This window comes from Pipistrellus hanaki (genome assembly GCF_964339955.1).
Source record: "Pipistrellus hanaki genome assembly, chromosome: 19".
NCBI classification, from domain to species: domain Eukaryota; kingdom Metazoa; phylum Chordata; class Mammalia; order Chiroptera; family Vespertilionidae; genus Pipistrellus; species Pipistrellus hanaki.
Window position 1 is genome coordinate 23,084,865 of NC_140521.1, and position 11,962 is coordinate 23,096,826.

Consider the following 11,962-nt stretch of genomic DNA (forward strand, 5'->3'; position numbering starts at 1 on the left):
TTCTCAAAGGCGTTAGGTTAGGGCATCATGTGGTCGTTCCATCACGTTGCAGATTAAGAAACTGAGTCTCAAATGCGGGAGATGACTGTTCACACAGCAGCAAGTAGCAAAACCAGGGCCTCACCATGTGTATGTCGCTCGGTCTCAGGACTCCCTCCTCCCTCCTCCCTCTGCCTCCTCCCTTCCTCCTTCTGCCTCTCCCTCCTCCCTCCCCCTCCTCCTTCTGCCTCCCCCTCCTCCCTCCCCCTCTCCCTTCTGCCTCCCCCTCCTTCCTCCCCCTCCTCCTGCCTCCTGCCTCCTCCCTCCTCCCTCCCCCCTCCTTCTTCTGCCTCCCCCCCTCCTCCTCCTCCCTCCCCCCTCCTCCCTTTCCCCTCCTCCTTCTGCCTCCCCCTTCCCCCTCCCTCCTCTTTCTGCCTCCCCCCTCCTCCTCCCCCTCCTCCTTCTGCCTCTCCCCTTCTCCCTCCCCCCTCCTCCTTCTGCCTCCCCCTCCTCCCCTCCCTCCTCCTTCTACCTCCCCCCTTCTCCCTCCCCCCTCCTCCTTCTGCCCCCCCTCCTCCCCTCCCTCCTCCTTCTACCTCCCCCCTTCTCCCTCCCCCCTCCTCCTTCTGCCCCCCCTCCTCCCCTCCCTCCTCCTTCTACCTCCCCCCTTCTCCCTTCCCCTCCTCCTCCTGCCTCCCCCTCCTCCCCTCCCCCTCCCTCCCTCCCTCCCGGACACCTGGTGAAAGCCAGTCAGGAAGCCATGAGACAGGACAGTCCTCTGACATCCCGTTGAGCCCCTGGAGGTGCAGTGCGTGTAAGCCACAGCACACCGGCTTCTCGCCCTGCCCGCTGGCGGGGGGTTTGCTATGCGCTCTGAGCCTTCTCTCCTCTTGCAGCTGGAGAGGACTTCACCTCCGTCGTCTCAGAGATCATGATGTACATCCTCCTGGTCTTCCTCACGCTGTGGCTGCTCATCGAGATGATCTACTGCTACCGGAAGGTCTCCAAGGCCGAGGAGGCCGCACAGGAGAGCGCGTAAGCCCCGCCCGAGCGCCCCACGGTGCGGGCGGCACCTGCGGGCGCGGGCTCTCCCGGCGAAACGCTGAGCAAGCGACAGCCGCCGCCTTTCTCACAGCAGCCTGTGAGGGGTCCGCATCAGTGTGCCCATTTTACAGACGAGAACACTGAGGCTGGGGGAGTTTGCTCAAGGGAAAGCAAGGCTTGGGTTCAGGCCTGCTACCTCTTGGCCTGTACTCTTCACCGCTAATGGGAAGCTCACCAGCCCTAGGAGTTAGCATTCTTACGCCCCTTTCACAGGTGCTGGGACAGGCACAGAGGTAAGCGGCTCGTGGGGCCACACAGACAGTGAGGAGAGCCTGGGCTCGGAGCCCGAGCCTCTCCATTCCTAACGGCCAGGCTCCTCCCGGCACGGCTGTTTGCTCATCGGGCGCCTGGGCCCGGTGTTCGCTCCGAGCAGCATGCTCTCCCCACAGCGGGGAGGGGGCACGGTTAGAACCTCAGCAGGGCCCTGTTCCCCGAGGCCAGCCGCCCTGGGCCATGTTTGCCAGGTCCCGCCCTCCCCCACTCCCGGCACCGAGGAGCGGGCACAGTGAGGAATGCTGGGCTGAGGGGTGGAGACCGGGCTGGCCTGTTATTTGGGGCATCGTTTGCATGACCGCTATGACCTTAGCGGGGGAAATGACGCCTGACCAGCTGTGGGACAGACAGAACGGCGTGCGGGGAGGCCGCCGAGCCTGGCGACGTGGGCTCGCAGTCAGCGCCGGCACCCGGGCAGGGAGTTCCCGCGTGGGCAGAAGGCCCCCAGGAGGCGCCGGGAGAGCCGGGAGCCGCAGGGAGCCCGCGCTGCACACACGCAGCCCAAAATCATCAGGCCACACACAGCCCGGAGGAGCCCACCAAGCACATCCTCCTGGCCTGACTCCAGGAGGAAGACATCAAAGATTCTAGAGAGTTCGTAGCCACAGCCTGCCCTCACAATGTGTGGGAGTTACACTCACACTCCCCACATGATCCAGGAGCCGCCACGCTGAGAGATCCCCTAATTAACCACCAGAGCAGCCCCACCGTGAGGACCAAGCCCGAGACCTTTCCGCAGGGAGCGCCCTGGCTGCGGCTATCCGCGTCCCCGGAGAGGCCAATGCCAGCGAGGAACGTCAGACACAGGGACCTGAGAGAAGAGGGACATGGTTTGTTTGAAAGAGCGGAAGCAGTAAAGGGAGGAACCCAGAGCATAGAACAGAGTAAGTTGCTAAGAAAAAGAAGCAGGCAGATTGAAGAGGAATTTTAAAAGTTGGAAACGAAAACCTCGGTCCGAGCTGCAAGGCAGCGTGTGGAGGGGGCAGCACAGGACACAGAGCTCGCCGTCCCACGATTCTCACTCACAAAGCGGGGCTGGATGGACGGCTTCCGATCTGCAGCCGCGAGCAAGAGGCCGGAGAGGAGGCCGGGGGCCGGGGAGTCCGAGGGCCCTGTGAGCACCACTGTTTACACCGCCCTCGCTTCCTTCGGGGTGAGTGCCGTGGGTGCAGTGTCCGCCTGCGAGGCCAGCTGTGCTGGGCAGAGGAGCGGCAGGAACTCCTGGGCTTCCCCACGGCACCTGCCTCCACCGGGCCGCCCAGCTCAGCAAGCGGTGCTCCCGGCAGCTGCAGCGCTGCCTGGCCCAGCGGGCTCCCTAACCCCGGGCTCATGACGCCCGGAGAGAGGCGGCTTCTACACAGAAACACGGAGAGGCTGACAGAGCCGCCGGGAACCTCGGGAGCTGCTGGGACTGGGGGGGCTCAGGCCAGAGGTGCCTGTGCGTACACCCCTCCACCTCCACCGTGCGGGCGAGGGCACTGTCCAGGTCTGGCCCGCCTGCAAGGTCGCTGCAGTGCATCCTGGGACACATCCCTGGAGCCTGTTGAGGAAGCAAGTAGGACCAACAAGGCCTCCGCACCAAGAGCCACGCTGGCTCAGCCAGACCAGAGCCCGGATGCTTCAGGCACCCGTTTGGCACACACAGGCTGACCAGAGGCCGACTTCTCTATAAGCTCGCTTTTCAAGACGGGGGAGAGAGCGAGTTAGTCTAATTTGTATAAACACACATAGAAAGTCAAACAAAATGAAAAGACAGAAGAATACTACATCTCTCAAATGAAGGAACAAGAAACATTCCCAGAAAGAAACCCCGAGGAAGCAGGGATAAGTCCTCTGATAAAGAATTTGAAGAAATGCTTGACAGCGGACTAGAAGAGTGGCTGGCAAACTCAGTAGTCAGCAGAGCAAAACATCAACAGTATGACGATTGAAACGTCATTTGAGAGCCTAATTTTTTAAACCTAAACTTCTAACGCCACTTCTTCAAGACAGACTCCCCAGGCCGTGGTATTTTGTAGAAGAGCCACACTCAAGGGGCCAAAGGGGCTTCGCAGGCGACACGGAGTCTCTCCCAATAGTGTTTATTGTTTTGTTTCTTTGCTTGCAGCCCTTTAAACAAGTAACCACCTCTCTTAGCCCCTTTAGTCTGCTGATTCTAAAGGAATGGGGGAGGTGGCTGGCAGGACTTCTGCTGCCAGAGTGAGGCTTGCTGAGAACACTGTCAGAGCAAAGGGTCTGACACTGCCCTGGGCACCACATGGACAAGCAGAACAAAGGAAGAGCCCCGAAGGTTACTCTGTGCACAAACCAGCACGTGGCAGAGGCCATGCAGCTGCTGAAGGAGGAGCGGGCTGTCCGGCTGGTGGATGGGGACAATTCCTTGTTCATATGGAAGAAAACAGGAGAGATTCTCCATCTCTCACATTAACCAAAAATACACTGTGAGTGGATTCAAAGACAAGTAAAGTGCAAAACTTGAAAATTCTATTAAGGGCATTTAAAAAAATATCTTTATGCCCTGGCTGGTTTGGCTCAGTGGATAGAGCGTCAGTCTGCAGACCAAAGGGTTCCAGGTTCAATTCCAGTCAAGGGCACATGCCCAGGTTGTGGACTCGAACCTCAGTGGGGGGCATGCAGGAGGCAGCCAATCAGTGATTCTCTCTCATCATCGATGTTTCTTTCTCTCCCTCTCCCTTCCTCTCTGAAATCAATAAAAATATATAAAAAATACCTTTATTACCTTGGAAGAGGATTTCTTTAAACACAAAGGAAAATGATAATTGTGATTATATTATATACAGAGGTGGGCAAAAGTAGGTTAATAACAATAAAAATACAATAATTAATAAATAATAATACAAGAATGAACTCTGTCTTGCATACAATTGTAAGCCTACTTTTGCCCATCCCTGTATGTCAACATTAATTTTTAATTATAAGAATCCAAAAGCAAAGTTTAGAGACAAACAGACTGGAAGAAGCCAATTTCAAGATATGAAATCAAAGAGAAAAAGACAAATATCTCAGAAGAAAAACGAAAACAAATTAACAAATTACAGAAGTAAAAACCAAAAGCGCCTATAATTATGAAAAGACTAGAGGCCTGGGGCATGGAAATCTGTGCAATGGAGCGGGGTGTCCCTCAGCCCAGCCTGTGCCCTCCTGAGGCCCAGGAGCCCTTGGGGATGTCCAATTGATGGTTTAGGCCCACACCCCACACCAGCGGGCTGATCCGGGGAGGGGAGGGTGCTGGCTGGTGAACAGCTGGCTCTCCCCGCCCCCCCTTCCCTCTCCCCTATTGCCCTTCCACTCCTGCCTGTCCTGGCTGCCTCTGGATCACTGTCCTCTCCCTCTGCCCGCTGGCGTCTGCCTTGGCTGGCCTGGCACCACCCGCTTGCCAGTCCTTCCCACTCCCTGTCCCCCAACAACAGTCATTCTGCTGTTTAGTGATTTGCATATTAGGCTTTTATTATATAGGATGCTCCACTTCACCAGTGATCAAGAAAGTGAAAATTAAAGCATCTCTAAGATATAATTTCACACCCATCAGTTCAGCCAACATTTTAATCTAACAATACTGAGTCCTGAGAGCAGTGGGATGAATGAGAGGATTGCTGGGAGATCAGATAGCAAACACACGCTGCTATTGTTCTGGCCCCGGGAAGGCCCTTCTCGCTCCTGTTGGAGACACAGCCAGAGGAGCGGCAGAGCTCTGCGCGGGCACCCTTGCTCCTTCCCTTTCCTTGCTTTCCCGCCTCTGGGTACAAAGTGCTGATTCTCTTCCCCATCTGTCCTCCTACAGGTCCGACTACCTTGCCATCCCATCAGAGAACAAGGAGAACTCGGTGGTGCCAGTAGAGGAATAGAAGGGCCGTGGCTCGAGGGGATGCACAGGAAAGCGGAGGGGCAGGTGGATAAGGATGGCAGATTGTACAGTGACTTTAAACTTGGGCTCTTGGATTAATTTGTTCCCTACCCAAGTCCCGCCCTCAGGATACTGCTTTCAGTTGATGCCCAACTCACAAGCTCTGTGTGATGCCGCACCTTCAGAGGGAAATTGCTTTGGCTGGGTGTTGGGGCCACGTGAGCTCCTCCCCAAAGTGACGAAGGCACAGTGGCCTCCCGCCCCCTCCTCGTGAGGACTGTGCGCTTGGTCAGGGTCTGTGCGTGGCTGGCGGAGTTGTGCTGCCATTGACAGGTGACCTGAACACTGAGGCGCTGGAGCCCCGGTTCAGTGATGTCACAGCATCAGGAGGTGCCCCGGGGGCCACACCGCTCCCCTGCCCATGGCCTCCTAACTCCGTCTGACCTCTGCACACCAACACACCATCGGACTTTGCCAGAGCCGAGGAGCCAACATCTCGACACAGACTCCACCTCACCCCAGCCTGGCGTTCACGCAGCAGTACCCATGCCAACTGGACTCCTCCCCTGTGCGCCCAACAACTCTGAACAAGTGCTGGAGGCCGCACCGCCCTGCGCCCGTGACTGTGGAGCTGGCTCCCTGTGGAGGCTGTCTTGGTGGAAGGAAGCGAGGGGACCAGCTGAGGATGTCACGAGGTGGGATTTTCTGGCCCGTTTTCCAAGGTCTTGGCCCCCTCGCCCAGAGCATCAGAGCCAAGCGTGCTCCTCTGGGTTCTCCAGCGACAGGAAGTTCCTGAGCGAGGAGAGGAAGTTCCCCGGGGCTCTGTACTGCAGGGCTAGAACCCTTAGGTGTCCAAGGCCCGGCTTGGACTCAGTCCTTCGAGAAGCCAAGGACAAGAGCCTTGGGAGAGACTCAGCAATTTAAATGGCTTTTCAAAGTCACACAAAACGTTCACGATCCTATTGGTACGTATGCCCTCCGCCTCATGCTGCCACGCCCCCACCCCCCGCCTCCACGCCCAGCGAGCACACACCAGAGACAGCTGGAGAGATCACTGTCCTGTGGGCACTGGAACTGAAACCCCGCAGTCCTTCCTCTCACATGCTCCTGGACAGTATTCCTCACTCTGCGGAGGCAGCTGAGGCTCAGGCAGGCCTCAGCTCCATGGGGTTCCAGAGGACACCGGGCGGAGTCAGCCTCAGGCCCTGCCCAGCTCAGCTTCCCGAGATGGGCCCTTATCCTTGAGAAGACTGGCACTGAGATTGGCTACGACCATGTCCCTCTCACAAGCGCCGACGGTGGGCTGCCCGGCGGAGGGTAACTGATCTGGCAGCCGGAAGTTGGCGGAGAAGCAGAGGGAAATGCGGGAACAGTCGCGCAGAACATCTCCTTCTGGAAGGGGACGGAGTGTGAGTCTGAGCCTTGGGCAGCAGAATGCCTCCTGGATGACCCCTGAGAAGCATGGACCATCAGCAGATGAGTGAAGGGACGGGCGGCTCCCAATAATTCACCTGGGGATCTGGAATGGCCAGGGTTCCCCCTAGGTTTTGGGAGTGCTGATGAGCACTGGCTGCATTTTAGTCAAAATCTCATGTTGTATTTTAGTGGAGGGCTTGGTCCCAGTGTGAGTCCCTCAGCGCCCCATGGGGAGCAGGAGGCGCTCTGTGAGACGGGATGGACGTGCGGGGACGGGGTGAGTGAGATGGCTCTGGGATCCGGAGGGATTTATGGGGGGAGATCAGACCCATTGGCTTTGGCCTCACCTGACAAACTCATGTTTTTCATTCCTTCCGTCCGGGGGAAGTGCTGACCGTAAGTCTGAGTTCATGTCCTGAAGAAGACACGTCCAATCACTGCCAGGCGCTTCTCCCTGCCGGTGCCCACAGTCTCTCTGGGATGTAGGTTACCGCACAGCGAGGAGAGCGGCCGGGGCGCAGGCCTGGGCAGCCACAGCGTGTGAAGCCAGCGCCTCGCTGTGACACGGCCCTCCGCTGGGCCCCAGCAGCCCCTCATGTGACATCTGAGCACGGAGCACGCATGGCGGCCGCTCTTTCCTTTTAAAAACAAACCTCCGTGTCTCCCAAGTGGTTTTAACGGAGCTGAATAACACTGTTGCGTTTTTCCTTAGGCGCCCTTTGTAAGTAAGCCTCCCCCGTTTTGTCTTCTAACCTCTCAGCTTTCATCAGAGCGTTTGTTTTCACGTCGATTATCCTGTTCCTTCTCCACAACCGGCCCTGCGGGTCAATGTTACTGACGCGCCTGCTGTAAGTGACGGAACGGAGGCGACGCCGAGGGGCCATCACACCAGCTCCCACAGCTGGTGAGGGGCCTGGACCCCGGTTCTCCCACTGAGCTCACAGCTGCTTCCCCTCCCTGCCCCCCATTGGTTAACTTCCGGCTCCTCCTGGCCGCTCCTGCTGTCCCCTCACCCTCAACCCGACGGCTCCTCCTCCATGGAGCCCCCGGCAGAGGCTAGACGTGCGTGAAGGGCCCCTCACTTGGGTTTTACCTTTCTGGTCAGTGTGTGAGTCACCGTTTCTCCTGAGCTGCCGTTCGCCTCCACCCCGGAGACCCGAGCTGACTGTAACCCTGCGGGCACTGAGATCACCAGCCTCTACCCGCCACCGTCCCTCCACGTCCCCACAGGCCCGGGCGGGGCGGCCGTCGCTCTGGAGCGTGTGCTGTGGGCTCCCGCTAAGGGCTCGGAGACGCTGTCAAGGGCTATTACCCCTCAGGAGCCCAGCCGGCGGCCTTGGTGCTGGGCACCTCCCACGACTGGTCCTCAACAACAACTGCCTCCAGGCCGGCTCTCATGTCCCCTTTCTGCTGCAGAACAGCCATGAACTTGATTGCTCAACTCACTTGGCCCCCTAAGCACTGACCCACTGACCTTGACGTTTACTGCTGGCTCTGTCCTGTGCATCACAGCCCAGCTCCCGTGCGGAAGGACTTCCAGTCAGTGCCTGTCCCGACACTGCCTTCACGTCCAGTCTGCTTCAAAGCACCAGTCTTTATCTTCTCTCTGCCCCTAAGCACTCACACACCCGGACTTCTGATCGCTGACGTCCCGGGTTCCTTAGATGCAAACTAGAAATGTTAGTAGGAAAGGAATTTTTCTTTAAAATTTTTTTTAAAAAATTGATTTCAGAGAGGAGGGGAGAGGGAGATAGACACATCAATGATGAGAATCATTGATCAGCTGCCTCCTGCACGCCCCACACTGGGCATGTGCCCTGACTGGGAATCGAACCGTGACCTCCTGGTTGATAGGTCAACGCTCAACCACTGAACCATGCTGGCTGGGCAGAAAGGGATTTTTCAAAGCAGGAATACGGTGGAAATACGTTCAGAGCAGTGAATGGCTACGAGACATAGTTCCTCCCCCAGCGCTACCAGACCGAAAGGAAAAACCCAGCCATCTCGCGACCTGTGAGCCCACCTGAGTGACGCAGAGGGCAAGGCTAGGCCACTGCTTCTTTGCAGAAACAGCAGCAAGAGCTAGACCCCTTTCAGATACCCTATCTTGTTCCCCTTCCTCAAGTTCACACAGAAATGGAAAGAACCGAAGCCGGTTTGGCTCAGTGGTAGAGCGTCGGTCTGCGGACTGAAAGGTCCCAGGTTCGATTCCGGTTAAGGGCATGTACATTGCTTGCGGGCACATCCCCAATAGGGGGTGTGCAGGAGGCAGCCGGTCAATGTTTCTCTCTCATCAATGTTTCTAGCTTTCTATCCCTCTCCCTTCCTCTCTGTGGAAAATCAATAAAATATATTAAAAAAAAAAAAAAAAAGAAATGGAAAGAGAAAACCAAACAAGCCTCCTTTCCCACATTTTATGAGGAAAGATCCCTAACGGAGTGGACTCAGCTGGTCACCCAGACCTATGGGAACAGCAATCGTGTGCTCACTGCTCTGACCATCCACTCTACACCTTGGCACCCACCGTGTCCAGCCCCGATCTAGACCCTCCTGGTCTGAGGTCCGAAAAGTTCTTATCCAAGACTTTGCTAATCTCTCAAACTCCTATGGAAGGAACTTGTGCTCAGCTCCCCCTCACCCGAGTGCATAGTGTGGCCCCGCAGACAAGCCCCTCAGCGGTCTGCCTTGTGGGTGAGACTCGGTCCCTCCCACAGGCCGGCGAAGCCTGAGCCAGCAGCACTGTCCCCTCCCGCCCCCCGCCGGGCAGTGCGCACGCTGGGGGAGCTGCAGGGCGGGGGCTCAGTGCCTGAGACCACCAAACGCCGTTAGCAAACCACGTCCGACAGCTGACGGAACTCTGCGCACTGCCACCTTCTCCTTGCTGCTTCTTGATTTCCCACAGCCACCTTTTCCCGAACTCCAGGAACGTGGTTCCTGACCACCACGCCTTCCACCACGCGTGGCTGTTCTGCAGCGTTTCCCAGCGAAAGCCCCCGTTCACGCCAATAAAGCGGCTGTGGACTCTGCCGGCTGGTTTTACTGAGTGAGTACGGCAGGTGTGCATGTGAAGCATCCCTGGGTGCTGCACCCCCCCCCCCCCCCCGCGCCCATTCCTTACCTCACCACGTGGCCGTGTGCCACGGAACAGGAGGCGCGGCGGGCCAGAATTAGACGCACGGTGGTGTGTGGCCCAGCCTCTGCGCTCCCTCCTTCCCCACCCAAACGCAAAGGAGTCCCCGCCACACGTGTCCTCACCTGCCGACGTCAGACAGGTCTCCCACCAGGTGGCAGGGCTCCGGGCGAGGAGGACCCCGAGAGGGCGCGAGGCCGCAGCGCCCGGCCGCCCCCAGACCCGTCTTCCAGGAAGTGCCAGGGCCCCGAAAGGGAGACGCACCAGAAACTGTCACCTTGTGTGGCACCAGCCCCTACACACACACACACACACACACACACACACACACACACACTGTGTATTCTCTCTAAAACCAGGGGCTCAGGGCCACACAGCTGGCACGCAGGGAGAACGCCATTTGCACTCAGTCTGACTCCCAACCTTCCTGCCGACGCGGGAAGGAGTCCCAGGCGCCTGGGGAGGGCTGCCTGTGTGACATGTATGTGTGAGGTATGTGTGTCAGTGTGACACGTGTGTGATGTCAGTGTGATGCGTCAGTGTGACGTGTGTGTGATATGTGTGTCAGTGTGACATGTGTGATGTGTCAGTGTGGCGTGTGTGATGTGTCAGTGTGATGTGTGTGATGTGTGTCAGTGTGATGTGTCAGTGTGATGTGTGTCAGTGTGACGTGTGTGATGTGTGTGTCAGTGTGATGTGTGTGATATGTGTGTCAGTGTGACGTGTGTGATGTGTCACTGTGACGTGTGTGATAGTGTGACACGTGTTGTGTGTCAGTGACACATGTGATATGCATGTCAGTGTGACGTGTGTGATATGCGTGTCTGTGTGATGTGTGATGTGTGAGTGGGATGTGTGGGATGTGTCACTGTGACGTGTGTGATGTGTGTGTCAGTGTGACACATGTGTTGCGTCAGTGACACGTGTGATATGAGTGTCAGTGTGACATGTGTGATGTGTCAGTGTGATGTGTGTGTGATGTGTGTCAGTGTGATGTGTATCAGTGTGACGTGTGTGTGATATGTGTGTCAGTGTGATGTGTGTCAGTGTGATGTGTGTCAATGTGGCGTGTGTGTGATATGTGTCAGTGTGACATGTGTGACGTGTCAGTGTGATGTGTGTGATGTGTCAGTGTGACATGTGTGATGTGTGTCAGTGTGATGTGTGTGATAGTGTGACACGTGTTGTGTCAGTGACACGTGATATGCGTGTCAGTGTGATGTGTGATATGCATGTCAGTGTGATGTGCCAGTGTGATGTCAGTGTGACATGTGTGTGATGTGTCAGTGTGACATGTGTGATGTGTGTCAGTGACACGTGTGATATGCATGTCAGTGTGATGTGTGTGATATGTGTCAGTGTGATGTGTGTGATATGTGTATCAGTGTGACGCATGTGCGATGTGTCAGTGTGATGTGAGTGATATGTGTGTCTGTGTGACGTGTGTGTGATATGTGTGTCTGTGTGACGTGTGTGTGCCCACACAGATGCCTGACCGCCGCTGGGAAGACCAAAACCACTGGGACGCGGAGCGCCGATGAGCGAGCAATAACCACACTCGGCGCTGGGTATTTGCAGCTCAATACTTTTAATCCATACAGACTCCCGTGGCTCTAGCTCCTTTACAGTGAGGTTTGGCGGGAAGCCTCGTACGGTTCCAGGTACGAGCAGTGTTTTCAGACCTCGCGCACAGCGCCAGGCCAAGTGCAGTCACAGACCCCAACATGGCGGCCAGACACTCGCTGCCGCCCGGCCCTCCCCACCCGGCCCAGCACGGCTGGCTCCCCCCTGCCTCCCCGACTCCCCCGCATCACACGCTGCAGGCCGCAGCTCTGCCCTCCCTCCTTTGGAATCTGGGTTGAGTAGGGTCCTGGGAGCTGGGGGGTGGGGAGGAGCACCATGGGTTTGGGAAGACGACCGGGTCCATGCAGAGCAGCTGGCTCTGGAGTGTGGGAAGAGACGTGTGGAACCTCACACCACTGTTGGCAAAACAGTTGTTCCTGCTCACAACCTCAGCACGTGGCACCGCACCAGGGCCAGCCGACGGCGCTGTCCTGCCTGGAGCAGTGGCCGCCAGCTGGCTGCTGCAGGGTCTCGCCGTGCTGGGAGGTGAGGAGGGCCCAGGGCAGAGCCAACCACGCTCCCTGTGCCCCCACGTGTCGGCCCATCATCTGGCATCAGCTCGTCTCGGCAGG

At 57.3% G+C, this 11,962-nt stretch overlaps 1 protein-coding gene across 1 annotated transcript in view; it reads left to right on the forward strand.

The window, feature by feature from the left end:
• SCN3B (sodium voltage-gated channel beta subunit 3) overlaps nucleotides 1–5,334 on the forward strand; it is a 42,521-nt gene extending 37,187 nt beyond the window's left edge. Inside the window, exons 4-5 of the mRNA XM_084868443.1 lie at nucleotides 876–1,014; nucleotides 5,159–5,334. Coding sequence (XP_084724569.1) covers nucleotides 876–1,014; nucleotides 5,159–5,222 — 203 coding nt within the window. The 3' untranslated portion in view covers nucleotides 5,223–5,334. The remainder of the gene's footprint in view (nucleotides 1–875; nucleotides 1,015–5,158) is intronic.
• The last annotated feature ends 6,628 nt before the right edge of the window (nucleotides 5,335–11,962 follow it).